Genomic DNA, 17,500 nt, shown 5'->3' with positions numbered 1-17,500 from the left:
CTCTCCTGTTTCATGCATTATTTTGATATTGTTATACTTTTTAAATAGTTATATAATTCTTTACAGTCATCTTCTGTACATGCCTGTTTTCATGGCCAGGATATTTGACTGGTTCACAAACTTTTATTCCCTGAAATACACCAGCAAGAACTGAGTTGTTTATATTGTGTTGATTATGGGCAATTTTAAAATGATATAGGGGCCATACATCAGTGTGATATCTGAGCCTGTAAAGTGTTCTAGGTGTTAAAAAAAAGTGCAATAAGATACCAAGTAATTCAGTAAGTAGTTGAACCTAAGACAGCTTGGTGTTTCTTTATGTAGAAGCAAAGGAGTTATTCTGTAATTTATTTCAAGAAAAAAGATTTATTTGCTATAGCAAAATTGTATCTCCCTTCATCTTAGAGTCTGCTACCCTGGGAGTCAGGAGGTGGAGCTCCCTGGCTAGTCAGTTAGGTTGGGTATATGTTTAGGATATATTGTATAATGACCACAGGTAACCAGAGGGCAAAACCCCCTGGTTAGGAGTTATGTGGGTAAAGAATATTATGTATATACCATTGGGGTCCAGAGGAGCAAGACCTCATGGCTGGGTTGAGTATATGTTTGTTGTCTTTTATGTCAGCCATAGGGTTCCTGGGGCTGGACCCCAGGACTATGGTTAGAACATATTAAACAAATGCCAAGGGAGCCTAGGCTTGAGAAAACATGGATATCGTGTATTGCATAAAAAACACAGGGTTCTAGGGGGCAGAACATCTTGGATATTGATCCTTCAGTCCTCCTTGTATTGATGACAGGCACATGTAGAGATCCATTGGCTGATTTTAAGCATTTTTATTATATTAATATATATATATATATATATATATATATATATATATTTGTTCTACTTTAATTTTGCTTGTTTGTACTCTATACCCTCCCTTACTTTTGGGACTATCATACAAAGACTGTTGAACTCTTGGCTGTAATTGATTTGTGATTTTGTGATTGTGATGTAATGATAATGGTAATAATGATGATGATAATGATAATAATAGTAACAATAGTATTGATAATAATAATGATTATGATAATAATAATAACAATAATAATAATAATAATAATAATAATAATAATAATAATAATAATAATAATAATAATAATAATAATAATAATAATAATAATAATAATAATAATAATAATAATAATAATAATAATAATGATAATAATAATAATTAGTAATAAAAAAGTAGTAATGATATTGATAACAATAATGGTAATTGTAATAATAATAATAAAGTAGTAGTAGTGGAGTAGAAGTAGTAGCTGCAGATTAGTAGTAGTAGTCGTATAGTTATAGTAGTTGTAGTAGTAGGAAAAATTCTGCATTCGTAACTGGTTGTACAACTCAAAAGGATGAGTCGGCAAACCCTGTCCAACTCATCCGGACAAGTCGTCATTTAAGTTGGGTTAGTTTGAGAACAAAGATGATGCCAGATGTCACAATTTATTGACTTTTTCACTTAATCTTTTGACAAATTTGCCAAAAGAGTTTATTACAGTGACAATGAGCATGTACACAGCTATTTTCATCTAGTCATTACACAACAACACATGTTTATAGGAAAATTGACTCTGACATTCAGTCTGTTTCTTTACCAACTTAGCATTGCAGGAGTTAAAGGCTCCATATATAAATTCCTTGTCTGTCCAAGTTAGCAAGTCGTCTGTCCTCGCTGTTCCAAATATTTTTAAGAGTAGTAGTAATAATAATTATAAAGATAGTAATAATGATAGTTATCATTATAATTATGAGAATTATGGTAATAGTCAAAATAGTAATAGTATGAATGATAATAACAATATTGATAATAATGAAAATGATAAAAGTAAATTTAACCTATTGAATCAGGATTCTCTACTGCCATCAAGTGGCCCAAAATAGTGGCATTAGGCCTACTTGAACAGCCACTCTGGTAGGTGTATGGCTTGTGGTCTGGGTGCACATGAACACCATTCTCTTTTTCTGCATAAGCATTTTTACCTTTTTTGCCATTTTCCAATGTCTATATTAGTCAATTTATTTGCTTTATCCAGATGGTAACAGATTGTTTCTTTGCTCCGATTCAATATCATCTCTCTAGGTAGCCATTAGTTCAGTGCAAAAATAATAATAATAAATACAGTTATGTTATTTGTTTCTTTTTTTTCAATTTTCTGTAATGTAACCAGCTCCACTGGTCATGTCGGGGAAGGAATAAAATCCTGAGCATGGAAAGAGTGTCCTGGAGCCAGCTCATGGACCATACATTCCACACTCATTTATCTATGGAAATAATGCATAAGACCCTTTCTAAACATCATATGAGTCTAATCACCCTCCAAGAGCTTTGTGCACTTGTGGTGGGTCATTCCCGTCACCCGTGCTTTCAGCTGAAATGTTCATGATAGCGGTTTTGCATCACCCTGGCCCACAGCCAAATTTTCCCTTGATGGCATGTTCATGTCACCCGTCCCTCAAGCCAAATATTTTCAAGATGCGAGAGTCACATCATCCAGATTGTAGGGGTTAATGTTAAGTGGGTATAGTGATAGTAGTAGAAATGAAACTATATTTGGCAAAAATTCAAGGAATGAGGTATATAGATGATGATGATACTACTACTACTTCTACTACTACTATACTTCTACTTCTACTTCTACTTCTACTTCTATTGCTACTACTTCTACTTCTATTGCTACTACTTCTACTTCTATTGCTACTACTTCTACTTCTATTGCTACTACTTCTACTACTTCTACTACTACTACTTCTACTTCTACTTCTACTTCTACTACTTCTACTTCTACTACTTCTACTACTACTACTTCTACTTCTACTTCTATTTCTACTACTACTACTACTTCTATTTCTACTACTCCTACTACTACTATTTCTACTACTCCTACTACTACTACTTCTACTACTACTACTTCTACTACTACTACTTCTACTACTACTACTTCTACTACTACTACTTCTACTACTACTTCTACTACTACTACTTCTACTACTACTACTTCTACTACTACTACTTCTACTACTACTACTACTACTTCTACTACTACTACTACTACTACTACTACTACTACTTCTACTACTACTACTTCTACTACTACTACTTCTACTACTACTACTTCTACTACTACTACTTCTACTACTACTACTACTACTTCTACTACTACTACTTCTACTACTACTACTTCTACTTCTACTACTACTACTTCTACTACTACTACTTCTACTACTACTACTTCTACTACTACTACTTCTACTACTACTACTTCTACTACTACTACTTCTACTACTACTACTTCTACTACTACTACTTCTACTACTACTACTTCTACTACTACTACTTCTACTATTACTACTTCTACTACTACTACTTCTACTACTACTACTTCTACTACTACTACTTCTACTACTACTACTTCTACTACTACTACTTCTACTACTACTACTTCTACTACTACTACTTCTACTACTACTACTTCTACTACTACTACTTCTACTACTACTACTTCTACTACTACTACTTCTACTACTACTACTTCTACTACTATTACTTCTACTACTACTACTTCTACTACTACTACTACTTTCTACTACTACTTCTACTTTCTACTACTACTACTACTTCTACTACTACTACTACTACTACTACTTCTACTTCTACTACTACTTCTACTTCTACTTCTTCTTTTTCTTCTACTTCTACTTCTACTTCTACTACTACTACTACTACTACTACTACTACTACTACTACTACTACTACTACTACTACTACTACTACTACTACTACTGCTGCTGCTTCTGCTGCTACTACTAATGATGATGATGATGATGATGATGATGATAATGATGGGGTAAACATGTAGATGTCTTTGACTCTTTGGTGACTGAGCACTTGTAAAGCCATCATTGTATAAATTGAACTTATGAAATAAAACAGAATGCACTGGCACCTTTGAGTTAACATTAAACCCAGTTTGCCTATTAATCACTAGATTTCTGTTAGGGAGGGAGATGCAAGCTAAAGTAAGGCTGAGTTCTAGTTTCTGGTCTGAGGAATAATTCAGAATCCTTGTGGAGGTCAGCATGCAACTGCTGTTCACCAGGTCCCAGGATGTTACACTGCCCTGGAAAACATATACTGCCAGATGGTAGTAACAACTCCAACACTCCTCCCCCAACTACACATGCATGCTGAGTGTAAGGAAACAAAGAAATAATTAAAATAATTGTGAATTGAGCTGTTACAAAGAAGTCTCATACAAGAAGCGGCAAGGGGCAGGCCCATCTGCAGATGAGGCTGTAGGTGGGTGGTGCTTGGCCCTCACTTGTGTACTGCTGTTGGTAATTACCTCTTCTAGGGTGCTTTTTGGCACCTAAGGCGTCCTACTTGCTGCACCGTGTTATGGAGGGAGATGTAAGGAAAGGCAAGGTTGGGTTCTGATTTATTCTGGTGCGAGGAATAATACAGAATCCTTGTGGAGGTCAGCAGGCAGCTGCTGTTCACCATGTCCAAGGATGTGTCGTTGCCCAGGGAAAATGTTGTACTGCCAGAAAGCACCAACAACTCCCACAATTCCATATTAATTTTCTTTCATGTGTGTGTTTATTAAGTACCTAGAATTTGAGCTAAAATTATACAAAGTGAATGATATGAAAAAGTATGGAGAAAAAATTAACAAGAGAAATACTGGATTTAGACATTGAGAAACATGAAATTGATGGTTGTTTATCTGTTTGACAACAGCTGTGCACCAATTAATAGTGGTTACCTCTTTTGTTAGAACACAAGATAATAACACTTGTCATTTTTTCCACTAGTTTTGGAGAAAGAAAAAAACATATGACTTCAACTTTAGGATGGATGGATTAATAACCTATAGTTGTAGGGTATATGTACTTTAATTTTAATTTTTGAATTTTGTTGGCACATAGATGGCCACACAAGTACTCAGCCATCAAGGAATTCATTAGTAGGTCCACATGACCTGAGCTGATGTCCCCTTTGCATGAGTTTTTTTCTTTTTCTAATAGTATTAATATCAGTGTTGTTAATATTGACATGACTATTATAATGTAATTAACAATGCACTGAAATTACAGTGGACTGTGTAAACACAATCAATAAAATGAACTCACAGTGGCATTGCATGTATTTTTGCCAACCCTGCCTCGTTGGGTTTATGGTATTCATGTCGAACAAATGAAATTTAGTGAAGTTGTTCGAACAAATGAAATATAGTGAAGTTGTTAGCAACTATTTTTTTTCTTTCCAGGTTAGAGGATGAGTTGATTGGAGAAGATTTAGATTATGAGTATGATCTAGATGAGGAGGAGGAAGAAGCCCTCCTTGCTGGTGAAACACAAGAGGTCAGTTTACAAGGAAATGCTCATTTATATATATATATATGTTTGTTTTAATTTTTGAGAATTTTTAGATTAACCTCATTCTCTATATATTTTCTAAAGATTGGTATATCATTTAAGTTGAGTATAGGTAGTTATGTTCTATTTTTAAGTTAACAATTATATTGCAGTAATAATACATAATTCAAACTACAGTAATACAGGAAAAGAATGCAACAGTTGCAATTCATCTGTGGTCTAGAGGTAGTGTTGGAAACAATTTCTTTTGTAGTTCAGAGTAAACTCTTAATTTTTTTATAACTTCTTTTGAATTCATTTATGTTCTATGTGATATGTTTTGTAGGCAGATTTACTGAAGTCTTTTTTTTTTCTCTTTTCTCCAGGTTGAAGAAGATATAATTGAGTTACGTGTGGAGGATGAGTTTGAAGATGATGATGGTCAGATGGGCATGTCTCACTCCTCCAATGTTCATTCATTGCAGACATCAAATGCTGTATATGAAAGGGATATTGAGGATAACTATAATGATAATTCCCTGAGTAAGTAGTACATAGTATTTCAGTCAGAGTTTAACAGAACATTTTCTTGATTCACTTGTGAGACGACATCAAAGGTAATTGATACTTTGATTGCTAGTTCCCTTAGAGCATTTCCTTAGAGCATGTTTCTCATGCAGTGCATATTTTTCTGCTGTTGTAGATGATGAGTCCCTTAACATAGAAACCCAAAATATTTTAGAAGAGGAGGAGGAAGAAGAGGAAGAGGAGGAGGAGGAAGATGAGGAAGGAAGGAGTCGTGACCGTTTCAAGAGCGAAAGATCCAAGATATCATTGTCCAACACAACTGTGGAGCGAACCATTCCAGACTCTCTAGGTTAGTAAGAGAAGAATTATTTCTTGATATTTATATTTTATATTGTTTTTTCAGTTGTACATGAATTGTTATTTATTTAGTATATATCAATCTGTATGTATAACAGCGAAAGCACAATAATATGTATGACATTTTACTCTATTCAGACAAAGTGAAAGTGGAGAAGACAGATGTCATAGACCATTCTAGAGGACGTGGTGGCTTTCGGGGCTGTGGCCGAGACAGAGGACGAGGCGGGGGACGAGGTGGCCAAATGGGGGGATGGCAGAGAGGGGGACCAAGAGGTGGGCATCGAGGTGGGCACAGAGGGGGACCCAGAGGCTTGATGTCGCAACCAGGAAACAGTGCATGGGGCGGCCCAAGATTCCAGGTGAAAGCAAGAATTGTATACCTTTTTTCTTATATATCTGTCACTTTCTGAAACACTAAAACAGATTTGTATATCAAATACCATATGTATTTAGCACAATTTTTGTATGCAATCATCAGTTGTAACCTTGTGCACATCTCAGATCCAGCCGTGGGAGCGTCCACCCCTGTTGATGAATCCCCAGATGCGACCAGGCATACGACAGGGTATTCCCAACATGCAGATGCAAAGGGGTGGCCCTCCTAACATGGGTCGTCCACAGCTGCCCCTGGTGTCGTTACCTGGGGGAATGCCAGACAGGCCTAATGCACTCTTGGGCAATCCCCCTAATGTTGGAGGGTTCCCACGTCTTCCGCTGGGAAATGTAGGTTTGGTTAGTTCACTGAATAGGTTTTGTTTTTAGTAATTAATAATTAGAAGTAAGTGATTGTGATATAACTTGATGATGGATGAAAATTTGGTTTAAGTACTTTTGTAACAGTACTTGAGTCTAGTTATACTCTTTATTTACTTGATCTTAAACTGAAGATGAATGCAAGTAATCACAAACTTTTAAGCTGTACTGGAATGTAAATCTTTATAGGGTACATAATCATCATTTTCAAGTTATATTCACAGAAATAAATTTCCACCTTCCTTTGTCATGACTTGAAAATTACTGAGGCCAAGGGAGAAAGGAGACAAAATATTGAGGTTCTGGTAATTTTAATAGTTTTGATTGAAATTTGAAATGAATAATCTATCTAAGATGACTGATTTAACCCTACATTGATGGTACCAGAAATCTCTGGGAGTCACTCATTCCGGTGACTTCTGGCAACTGTCCAGCCACTTGGCCAGGGAGTCCACTACACTTAGCGGAACTTCCCGCTCAACTCACTCTAGGGTGTCGTGACTCCTATAGCTGTACCCATCATGATGAGTTGGTTTTTCATGATGGCTGTAGGCATGCCCGGCCGTAAGAGGTTAATATGAAATACATTTCTTGAGATGGTAAAAGTTACTTTAAAGAAAGCGTCTGCTAATTTGCTAAAATCAAGTATTCCTAGAGCTAGTATTGTATGAGTAAAGAGCTTGGTGCTGATTAGCCATAATAAATTGAATATTACTTATAAAATTTTAAAATGACACAAATAACATTGTGTTACATAGTTTTATTTTTCTTGCACTGAGTTATAGACTTCTTAGATAGATAATTGGAGACTATGTAAAGAAAACAATCATCTGGATAATGTAAATCAAATGGTAAATATGGACATTGGAATTTGACAAAAAAAGCCAAAAAATGCTTATGCATAAAAAGAGTAAATAACTTTGTAAATAGGAGGCATAGAGTCTTGGCGCTGTGCACACGATGTTCGTGTGCGCCTGGCCTACAGACAGCCACCTGGCAGAGTGGCCACTCTCATAAGCCTAATGCCTGGATTTTTAGTGATTTGATTGGCATGACACAACTGGATCCAATGGATTAATATTTTCTCAGATCAAAAGCTTCATAAAATATTGACCCATCACCCCTATTTATTTTAGCATACTCCTGGAATCTCATTATTATTATTGTTTGGGCTAATTCAGTTATTATAAACAAGGTATCACCACAATTATGGAGTTCAGCTCTTTTCATTTTATGTCATAAATGAGAAACAACAGCTTGATGAACACCTGACCTGTACTCACTATAACTCCCAAACTATTTATCAAAGTCTTATAAACTAGTTCTCACAATAGAGCTTTATTCTTTTGGATTTGTGATGTTGAGTGAAACAGTAGTTTTTTTTAAGTGATATAGGTGAAATGCTTTCTTATTCAGTGACACTTAGTGTTTAGGGTATTTATTAGGAATAGGTCTATAATAGGTTTATGTTTTACTGGATTATTAAAATATCAGGGAAAAGAGGAGCATAAGCACACACACAGTAGTTTTGTATATAATCCTACTAATTGTACTACAATAACTACAATTAGTATACTGAGCCATCACCATGCTTCATGTTCTGTCAGCAAAAATTTGAATAGCAGGGAACATAGACTTACCCAAATTTTGTAAGCAATGAGGCTAAAAGGAGAATTTAAGCCCATTTATTTCATCTAGGCTATTGAAAATTATTTTAATGATTGTCCTGGAGAAAAACATCTGCACATTGTATGTTTGCAAAAGTCAAACAAAAATTTACTGGTAGTAGTTAGGAAAAGTAAGAGTAAGTTACAAAAGTAATATCTATTTGCCAGGAGATTATGCATATACCTGGTTGTTTTTCTACTCAATGCAAATGTTAGCTGGAGTTGGAAATTCTTTTTATCTTTTCCTTGGCTGTTCCTATTTGTTTAGTATACTGATGTTTAACCCAACGCTAACGGGCCATGCCTATTGGCATCATAATAAAACACTCGGTCTGTGGGGTATGCCTGTATAAACGGCAATGCACCAGAGCGCTTGGAGCGGAACTTTAGGCTTGGTTTAGTGCACTCCCGCACCCAGTGTCTGTCCATTGCCAGAAATCTCTGTAGTTTAAAATTCTCAGGGATTATTTTCCCACCCGTCAGTTTTGGGTTAAAAGTTGGCACAGGTTGATGTCATATTCGTTTATATAAATTGTGTTTTATTAATTTATTAGTAATATCTTACCACAATCAAAATGTTTGTGTTCATTCAGCGTAATATACCACATATGCTAGATATAATGTGTTTATTAACCCCTTGGTGATGGGTGAAGAGAACTTAAAAAAAACTCTACGCTCTGGTAATCAATGGCAATGCGCGGTTTGAGCGCGGGAGTTCGGTACATCAAGCCGAATCACCGGCTCGTAGCGCTTTGGTTTTGATGCCTATCGGCGTGACCCGTCGTTAAGGGGTTAAGAGACATTTTGTGACAATCCTTTATTAATTTTTTGTTTTTCAGTGGAGCGCTGCAGTCGTGCCATGTGGAGCCGGTGCAATACTATCACAGCTAGTCAATCAGGCGCAAATTGAAAATGACTTGAGGTCGTCTCTCAAGAGACGTTCTGATGGGGAACCTATGAACAACTCGCCACCCAAACACATGAGAATAAATCAGCCAAAATTGAGCAACCAACAGTCTGTTGCAGTAAGTAGATATATTTTTTCATGGTCTCACATATCTTTTGATATTTATTTTCATGGATTATGTGTAACCATTTCTATATTAATTCAATACTGGATGATTTTTCATTATACTGAAGTTTTCATATGTTGGTTGTATTTGGTAACGGAAAGTATTTGTGTTTTATCTACTTTGTGGATGGAAGACCATATAGATTAAAAATATATATCATATTGATACATTTATAATACATTTATACCTTTTCTGTATTTTCAGTGGAAAAAACTCAACAATGCAGTGAATAGACAGCGAGGAGGTATGGCTAAGAAAGGCCCTATATCTAGTCGACTTTCTATGCCTGCACCAAATGCCAATCCAAATTTGACAACCATCAAGACTGTAGACATTAAGCCTGTTCAGCAAAATCAGGCAAACAGGGCACAAAGAGGTCAGGGGAGGAGGGAGCCAAATGCCCAGAATCAAAATGAAGGTAACAAGCAGTCTGAGAAAGGAGCCAGTGAAGCTGACAAAGGAAAAGAGGCAAATGACCAGGATCAAAAGGTGTGTAGAGCATTGTCTTAACCCTATATTGCCAGGGAGAGAATTCACTGGCCAGGAATCATTCAGAGGAATATTGACAGTGGCAATTCATTGTGAAAGAGTTCACACATATTTTTTATGGATTTGTTATATACAGTTATATACCTTTAATGATCAGTTTATGTGCTTAGGAGCACTTTGAGCTACTAGTACTCCCTGAAGCAAGGAGAAGAGCACAAGGAGACCCCACAGATCTTCCATATGATTTGTGTTCTCTCCTCTTCACCTTCTGTTTCCAACTGAAGGCACATTTCCACCACCTGTAGAAGGGAGTGTCTTCTCATGTGTTTTTGGTGTCAGCAGCAGCAGGAACAGGGGATTCAGGGTTCCTTCATTTTCCTCGGTGCTCTCCTTGCTATAACAAACCTTACACAAGCTCTATCTTAAATTCTGCTTGTCATTTTACTGCCAAAGACTTTGTAGTCAGGGTGTTGACAGCTGCCTTGTCTAGTAGGTTGAAGAAAGTCTTGTAACACTTAAACCATCTTAGGATTGCCGCACACCCTACTTTCCAGGTGGTAACTATAGTGGCAAGTGGCTGTTGCCGTGGACCCCAGTATGTGAACTGAAAACAATGTTTTGTGTGCTTGTAAAGCTGAAATGCAATCTTAACAATTGTTGCAGTGGTTGGAAGTTATAGTATAGAGTCCAGACTCTCTAATAAGGCCATGTGTATTACTCTCAGTAACATTTGCCAAGATATCATGAGGTTAAATCAGAGTTTTTATAAAAAATAGATTTTATTACTATATGCTTTGGCTGACATCACAGGGCTGTATGCCAAGCCTTGAAACTCCCGTAAGTGCAGAGACCGATATCACAATCTGCTTCTGCTGCTCCTCTGCTGACCCTGGCCACCAACAGCCTATCAGAGATCTCAGTGACGGTGTGCCATTGCTGTTGCAGTGCCCATCTCACTGCAACTGGTGGGGTCTTTGCAGCACAGTTCCTGATGGAGTTGGTCCCTTCTCTGAAGTCCTCCAAGAGCTCTGAGGTAATAAACACTCTGAAGGCCCTTTGCACTTCCTTGCTGCCCAGGGCATGGCCCAGGCTAGTCATTGGATAGTAACTGGCCATCTGGCCATCCATTGCAGTGGAATGGATTGTTGACAACATGGTGAGGTTGCTGTTGTCCTTCCACATTGTGGCCAGCAATCCAGTCTTTCGGCTGCAGAAATAACATCACCCCTCCTCCTCACACTGAGGTCCTTGGGTATGAACTTTCTTTTCAGTAGGGCTGTCCCTACTGCATTCATCCCTTGTGACTACAACACATGAAAGGGTCTTGGCAACATGTACCATTTGTCCACAAACAACTGGTGTGGACTGTGGACAGTATTGATACAAGCCAGTTGTCCACCCACTGCAGGGTAAGCATTCCTGTCTGGTTGCTCTGGTAGTCCACACTTCCTTGTCCTTTAGCCTGCAGGGTCTAACATCTTGTACTTACAGTTGGTTCTTATTGTTCCAACTGTGTTTGTTTTCCTTGTCGGTAGGTAGGCAAATAGCACTTGGGACAAATACCAGTTGTTGGTATGTAGTTTTTACCCCCTGTTTATAAGGCCCCCTTTCTCCCATCACATCCACTATGGTTTTCATGCTCGTGGGGAGCTTCATATAGCTTCATGTAGATTCAGATGGTATACTTCCAACCCTTATGTGGGAGGAGGGTGTCCTCGGATGCTGCAAAACATACCTGCAGGAGAAAGAGAATCGACCTTGAAAAGAAAGTGTCAGCAAGAAGCAATTTTTATCCAGCGGTTGCTCTGTCAAGAGCTTCCTAAAGATCTTATCAAGCCTTAATTCAGCACCCAGGTCAAGATCTGCAGAGAAGTTGAAGCACCACAGGATGATCTCCCTCTTTCTCCAGAAAAAGAAGGAGGTACCTAGGGAATTATAATCCCAGCAGCTTGGACTTGTCCACCGGGTTTCCAAGGGTGATGTGAGGATCTCACCCGTGAAAGAATACAAAAAATCAGTAAAATGAGGAACACCCCTGGAGGTCAAAGGCTGGGACATCCACTGTCACCTCTTCTTCAAAACTTAGGGAGCAAATGTTGGTAAGGCCAAGGCCTTTGAGAGCGGACCGTGGAGAGCGGACCGTGGAGAGCTGGCAAAATATTATCAAAAGGTCAAGCTGGTGAATGACTACCTTGACATGTGCTTGCCCTTTTATATGTTTTTATTGCCAAGTAGGTCACTCCACATGCCCTGGAATGTCATGTTTTTACATGCCATCAACTCATGTAATTTGATGTTAAAAAGGCATGGAAAATCATGTGACATGATGTGAGATTTACATGATATTGTTATATAATGATGTGTAGATCATATGATTTTGTCACATGACCTGAAAATCACGTGCTATCATCAAATGACTTGATGTAAAGTCATGTGATGGTCATGTTAAAATGTAAACTCACTTGACATGACATCATAAGGCAAGGAAAATGTAAAAATTATAAAATGACATTAAAAAATCATTATGAAAGGATTTCAGGGTCAAGGTCAGACTGAACAATGAATTTAGCTGTCTCTGTCATCTAGCCAAAATTTCCCTATGTGGCCATAGCCTTACCCATCCATAATAGGTTAGTATGGATGTCATAATCAAAACTGGCTTACATGAAGCATGTATATAGTTGTAACCTACATGACTTGGCATAGTAGAAGTTAAACTGAGACTTACCTTCTTGGATCTGGGTGATGTGACAATCATGTCATGAAAAAATTGGTCAAGGGGTGGGTGGTGTGAACATACTTTCATGGGAAAATCTGGCTGTAGGCTGGGTGACATGAACCTGCCATAGTGAGTGTTGTGCTGATGGCCGGGATGATGGAAAAGACTCTCCACGAGTGCACAAATCTATTGGGAGGTTTATTTTATTAATTTGGTGATTTGGCATTATTCCCATTGAAGTACGAGTATGGAATGAAATGTCTGCGAGCAGTGACTGGAAGAACGCCGGCTCCATGGAGGATGCCATTTCCAAGCTCAGCATTGTATTCCTGCACCGTAAGGGGCAATACAGGTTGTTTTACAGAAAATTCAATATTATGTTTAAAAAGAAAAAAAGAAAACAAAAGTAACATAGTATTACATAGCTTTATTTTTCATGCACTGAGTTGTAGGCTACCTTGAGAGATTATTGGAGCCTGTGCAAAGAAAATAAAAATATTACCATTGGGATAATGCAAATCAAATGGCAAATATGGACATTGGTAAATGGCCAAAAGTCTAAAAATGCTTATGCATTATAAAAGAAAACTACTTTGCATATACGAAGCACAGAGTCTTGCCATCATGCACGCGTGTTCTTGTGTGCCCAGCCTATAATCAGCCACCTAGCAGAGTGGCCGCTCACTTAAGCCTAATGCCTGGATTTTTGTTGATGTGATTGCCATGATGCAACTGGATCCAATCAGTTAATAAATTGCAATTTAATAAACTAAATGGGGATGGGGTATTTTTTGAAGCTTCAGTTATTCAAAATGCCCGAGTAACTTTTGTAAAATATTGAATTGACCTAGAAACAGAGGGTTCTCGATTCATGTATTAACCCATTCGCGATGGGTCCTTCAGAGTGCCTTACACCCTACTTTCCTGGGAATAAATATAGCGGTGAGTGGCCACAGCCAGGGACCCAGCATGTGCCACTCATTGTGTGTGACCAAATCAGAGCATTAGCTCCGGTTTTAGCCCCCATTTTATAGCCCTGAGATAATATCGAAATTTATGCTTTTGAACGCAATGTTTTGTGGGCTCTCATATAATGCCATGTGCATTACTCTCAGTGACATATTTACCAACATATTGTGAGGTTCGCTGTTTTTTACAAGGCGGCGTGCCATTCCTCAAAGCACCTGTATGTGCATACACTACACACACACACACTACACACACACACTAAACACACACACTAAACACACACACTAAACACACACACTAAACACACACACTACACACACACACTACACACACACACTACACACACACACTACACACACACACACTACACACACACACTACACACACACACACTACACACACACACTACACACACACACTACACACACACACTACACACACACACCACACACACACACACACACACACACCACACACACACACTACACACACACACACACTACACACACACACACACTACACACACACACACACACTACACACACACACACACTACACACACACACACACTACACACACACACACACTACACACACACACACACACACACACACACACACACACTACACACACACACACACACACACACACACACACACACACACACACACACACACACACACACACACACACACTACACACACACACACTACACACACACACACACTACACACACACACACACACACACTACACACACACACACACTACACACACACACACACACTACACACACACACACACTACACACACACACACACTACACACACACACACACTACACACACACACTACACACACACACACTACACACACACACACACTACACACACACACACACTACACACACACACACTACACACACACACACACTACACACACACACACACACACACTACACACACACACTACACACACACACACACTACACACACACACACACTACACACACACACACACTACACACACACACACTACACACACACACACACTACACACACACACACACACACACACACACTACACACACACACACACTACACACACACACACACTACACACACACACACACTACACACACACACACACTACACACACACACACACTACACACACACACACACACTACACACACACACACACTACACACACACACACACACACACACACACACACACACACACACACACACACACACACACACTACACACACACACACACTACACACACACACACACTACACACACACACACACTACACACACACTACACACACACACACACTACACACACACACACACTACACACACACACACACTACACACACACACACACTACACACACACACACACTACACACACACACACACTACACACACACACACACACTACACACACACACACTACACACACACACTACACACACACACACACTACACACACACACACTACACACACACACACACTACACACACACACACTACACACACACACTACACACACACACTACACACACACACACACACACACACACACACACACACACACACACACACACACACACACACACACACACACACTACACACACACACACACTACACACACACACACACTACACACACACACACACTACACACACACACACACTACACACACACACACACTACACACACACACACACTACACACACACACACACACTACACACACACACACACACTACACACACACACACACTACACACACACACACACTACACACACACACACTACACACACACACACTACACACACACACTCTACACACACACACACTACACACACACACACACTACACACACACACACACACACACACACACACACACACACACACACACACACACACACAACACACACACACACACACACACACACACACACACACACACACACACACACACACACACACACACACACTACACACACACACACACTACACACACACACACACTACACACACACACACTACACACACACACACACTACACACACACACACACTACACACACACACACACTACACACACACACACACTACACACACACACACACACCCACTACACACACACACACTACACACACACACACTACACACACACACACTACACACACACACACACACTACACACACACACTACACACACACACTACACACACACACTACACACACACATTACACACACACACTACACACACACACTACACACACACACTACACACACACACACACACACACACACACACACACACACACACACTACACACACACACACACACTACACACACACACACACACACACACACACACACACACACACACACACACACTACACACACGCACACACACACACACACTACACACACACACACACTACACACACTACACACACACACACACTACACACACACACACTACACACACACACACTACACACACACACACACTACACACACACACACACTACACACACACACACTACACACACACACACACACACACACACACACACACACACACACACACACACACACACACACACACACACACACACACACACACACACACACACACATACACACACACACACACACACACACACACACACACACACACACACACACACACACACACACTACACACACACACACACACTACACACACACACACTACACACACACACACTACACACACACACACACACACACACACACACACACACACACACACACACACACACACACACACACACACACACACACACACACACACACACACACACACACACACACACAACACACACACACACTACACACACACACACTACACACACACACACTATACACACACACTATACACACACACACTATACACACACACTATACACATACACACACACTATACACATACACACACACTATACACACGCAGACACTATACACACACGCAGACACTATACACACACTATACACAAGCAGACACTATACACACACTATACACACACTATACACACACTATACACACACTATACACACACCCACACACTATACACACACCCACTATACACACACTATACACACATTCACACTTTACACACACACTATACACACACTATACACACACACTATACACACTATACACACACTATACACACACCATACACACACTATACACACACTATACACACACTATACACACACACACACTATACACACACACTATACACACACACTATATACACACACACACATAAACACAACTCTGTCTCTCTATCTACCTCTACCTACTTCAGCCTACCTGCCTGTCTATCTATCTATCTAGCTCTGTTTCCCTTCCTCTCTCCCAAGTCGCATCTTTATTTTTTGTTTTCATTATTTTCTGTCTGTATGTCTCTCTTTCTCTCTCCCCAAAACTCATACTCATCCTTATACGACTTCAAAACTCCA

The 17,500-nt window shown here is 39.3% G+C and overlaps 1 protein-coding gene across 5 annotated transcripts in view; it reads left to right on the top strand.

Moving 5' to 3' along the window:
- The window catches only part of LOC125030690 (bromodomain-containing protein 4-like), a 28,996-nt gene that overhangs the window by 1,585 nt on the left and 9,911 nt on the right, over positions 1 to 17,500 (top strand). For 3 of the 5 annotated variants that reach the window (XR_007115429.1, XR_007115428.1, XM_047620885.1), the window contains exons 2-8: positions 5,317 to 5,410; positions 5,791 to 5,947; positions 6,108 to 6,281; positions 6,428 to 6,651; positions 6,794 to 7,024; positions 9,552 to 9,737; positions 9,990 to 10,274. Coding sequence is in view for 3 of the 5 variants with exons in the window: in XM_047620885.1 (XP_047476841.1) it covers positions 5,317 to 5,410; positions 5,791 to 5,947; positions 6,108 to 6,281; positions 6,428 to 6,651; positions 6,794 to 7,024; positions 9,552 to 9,737; positions 9,990 to 10,274 (1,351 nt within the window). In the remaining 2 variants the exon portion in view is untranslated. The remainder of the gene's footprint in view (positions 1 to 5,316; positions 5,411 to 5,790; positions 5,948 to 6,107; positions 6,282 to 6,427; positions 6,652 to 6,793; positions 7,025 to 9,551; positions 9,738 to 9,989; positions 10,275 to 17,500) is intronic. The other 2 variants (XM_047620887.1, XM_047620886.1) reach the window with 2 other exon arrangements.

Source organism: Penaeus chinensis, chromosome 11, assembly GCF_019202785.1.
Source record: "Penaeus chinensis breed Huanghai No. 1 chromosome 11, ASM1920278v2, whole genome shotgun sequence".
Taxonomy (NCBI): domain Eukaryota; kingdom Metazoa; phylum Arthropoda; class Malacostraca; order Decapoda; family Penaeidae; genus Penaeus; species Penaeus chinensis.
The sequence above is the reverse complement of the archived record's forward strand: the minus strand, read 5'-3'. Positions and strand labels throughout refer to the sequence as shown.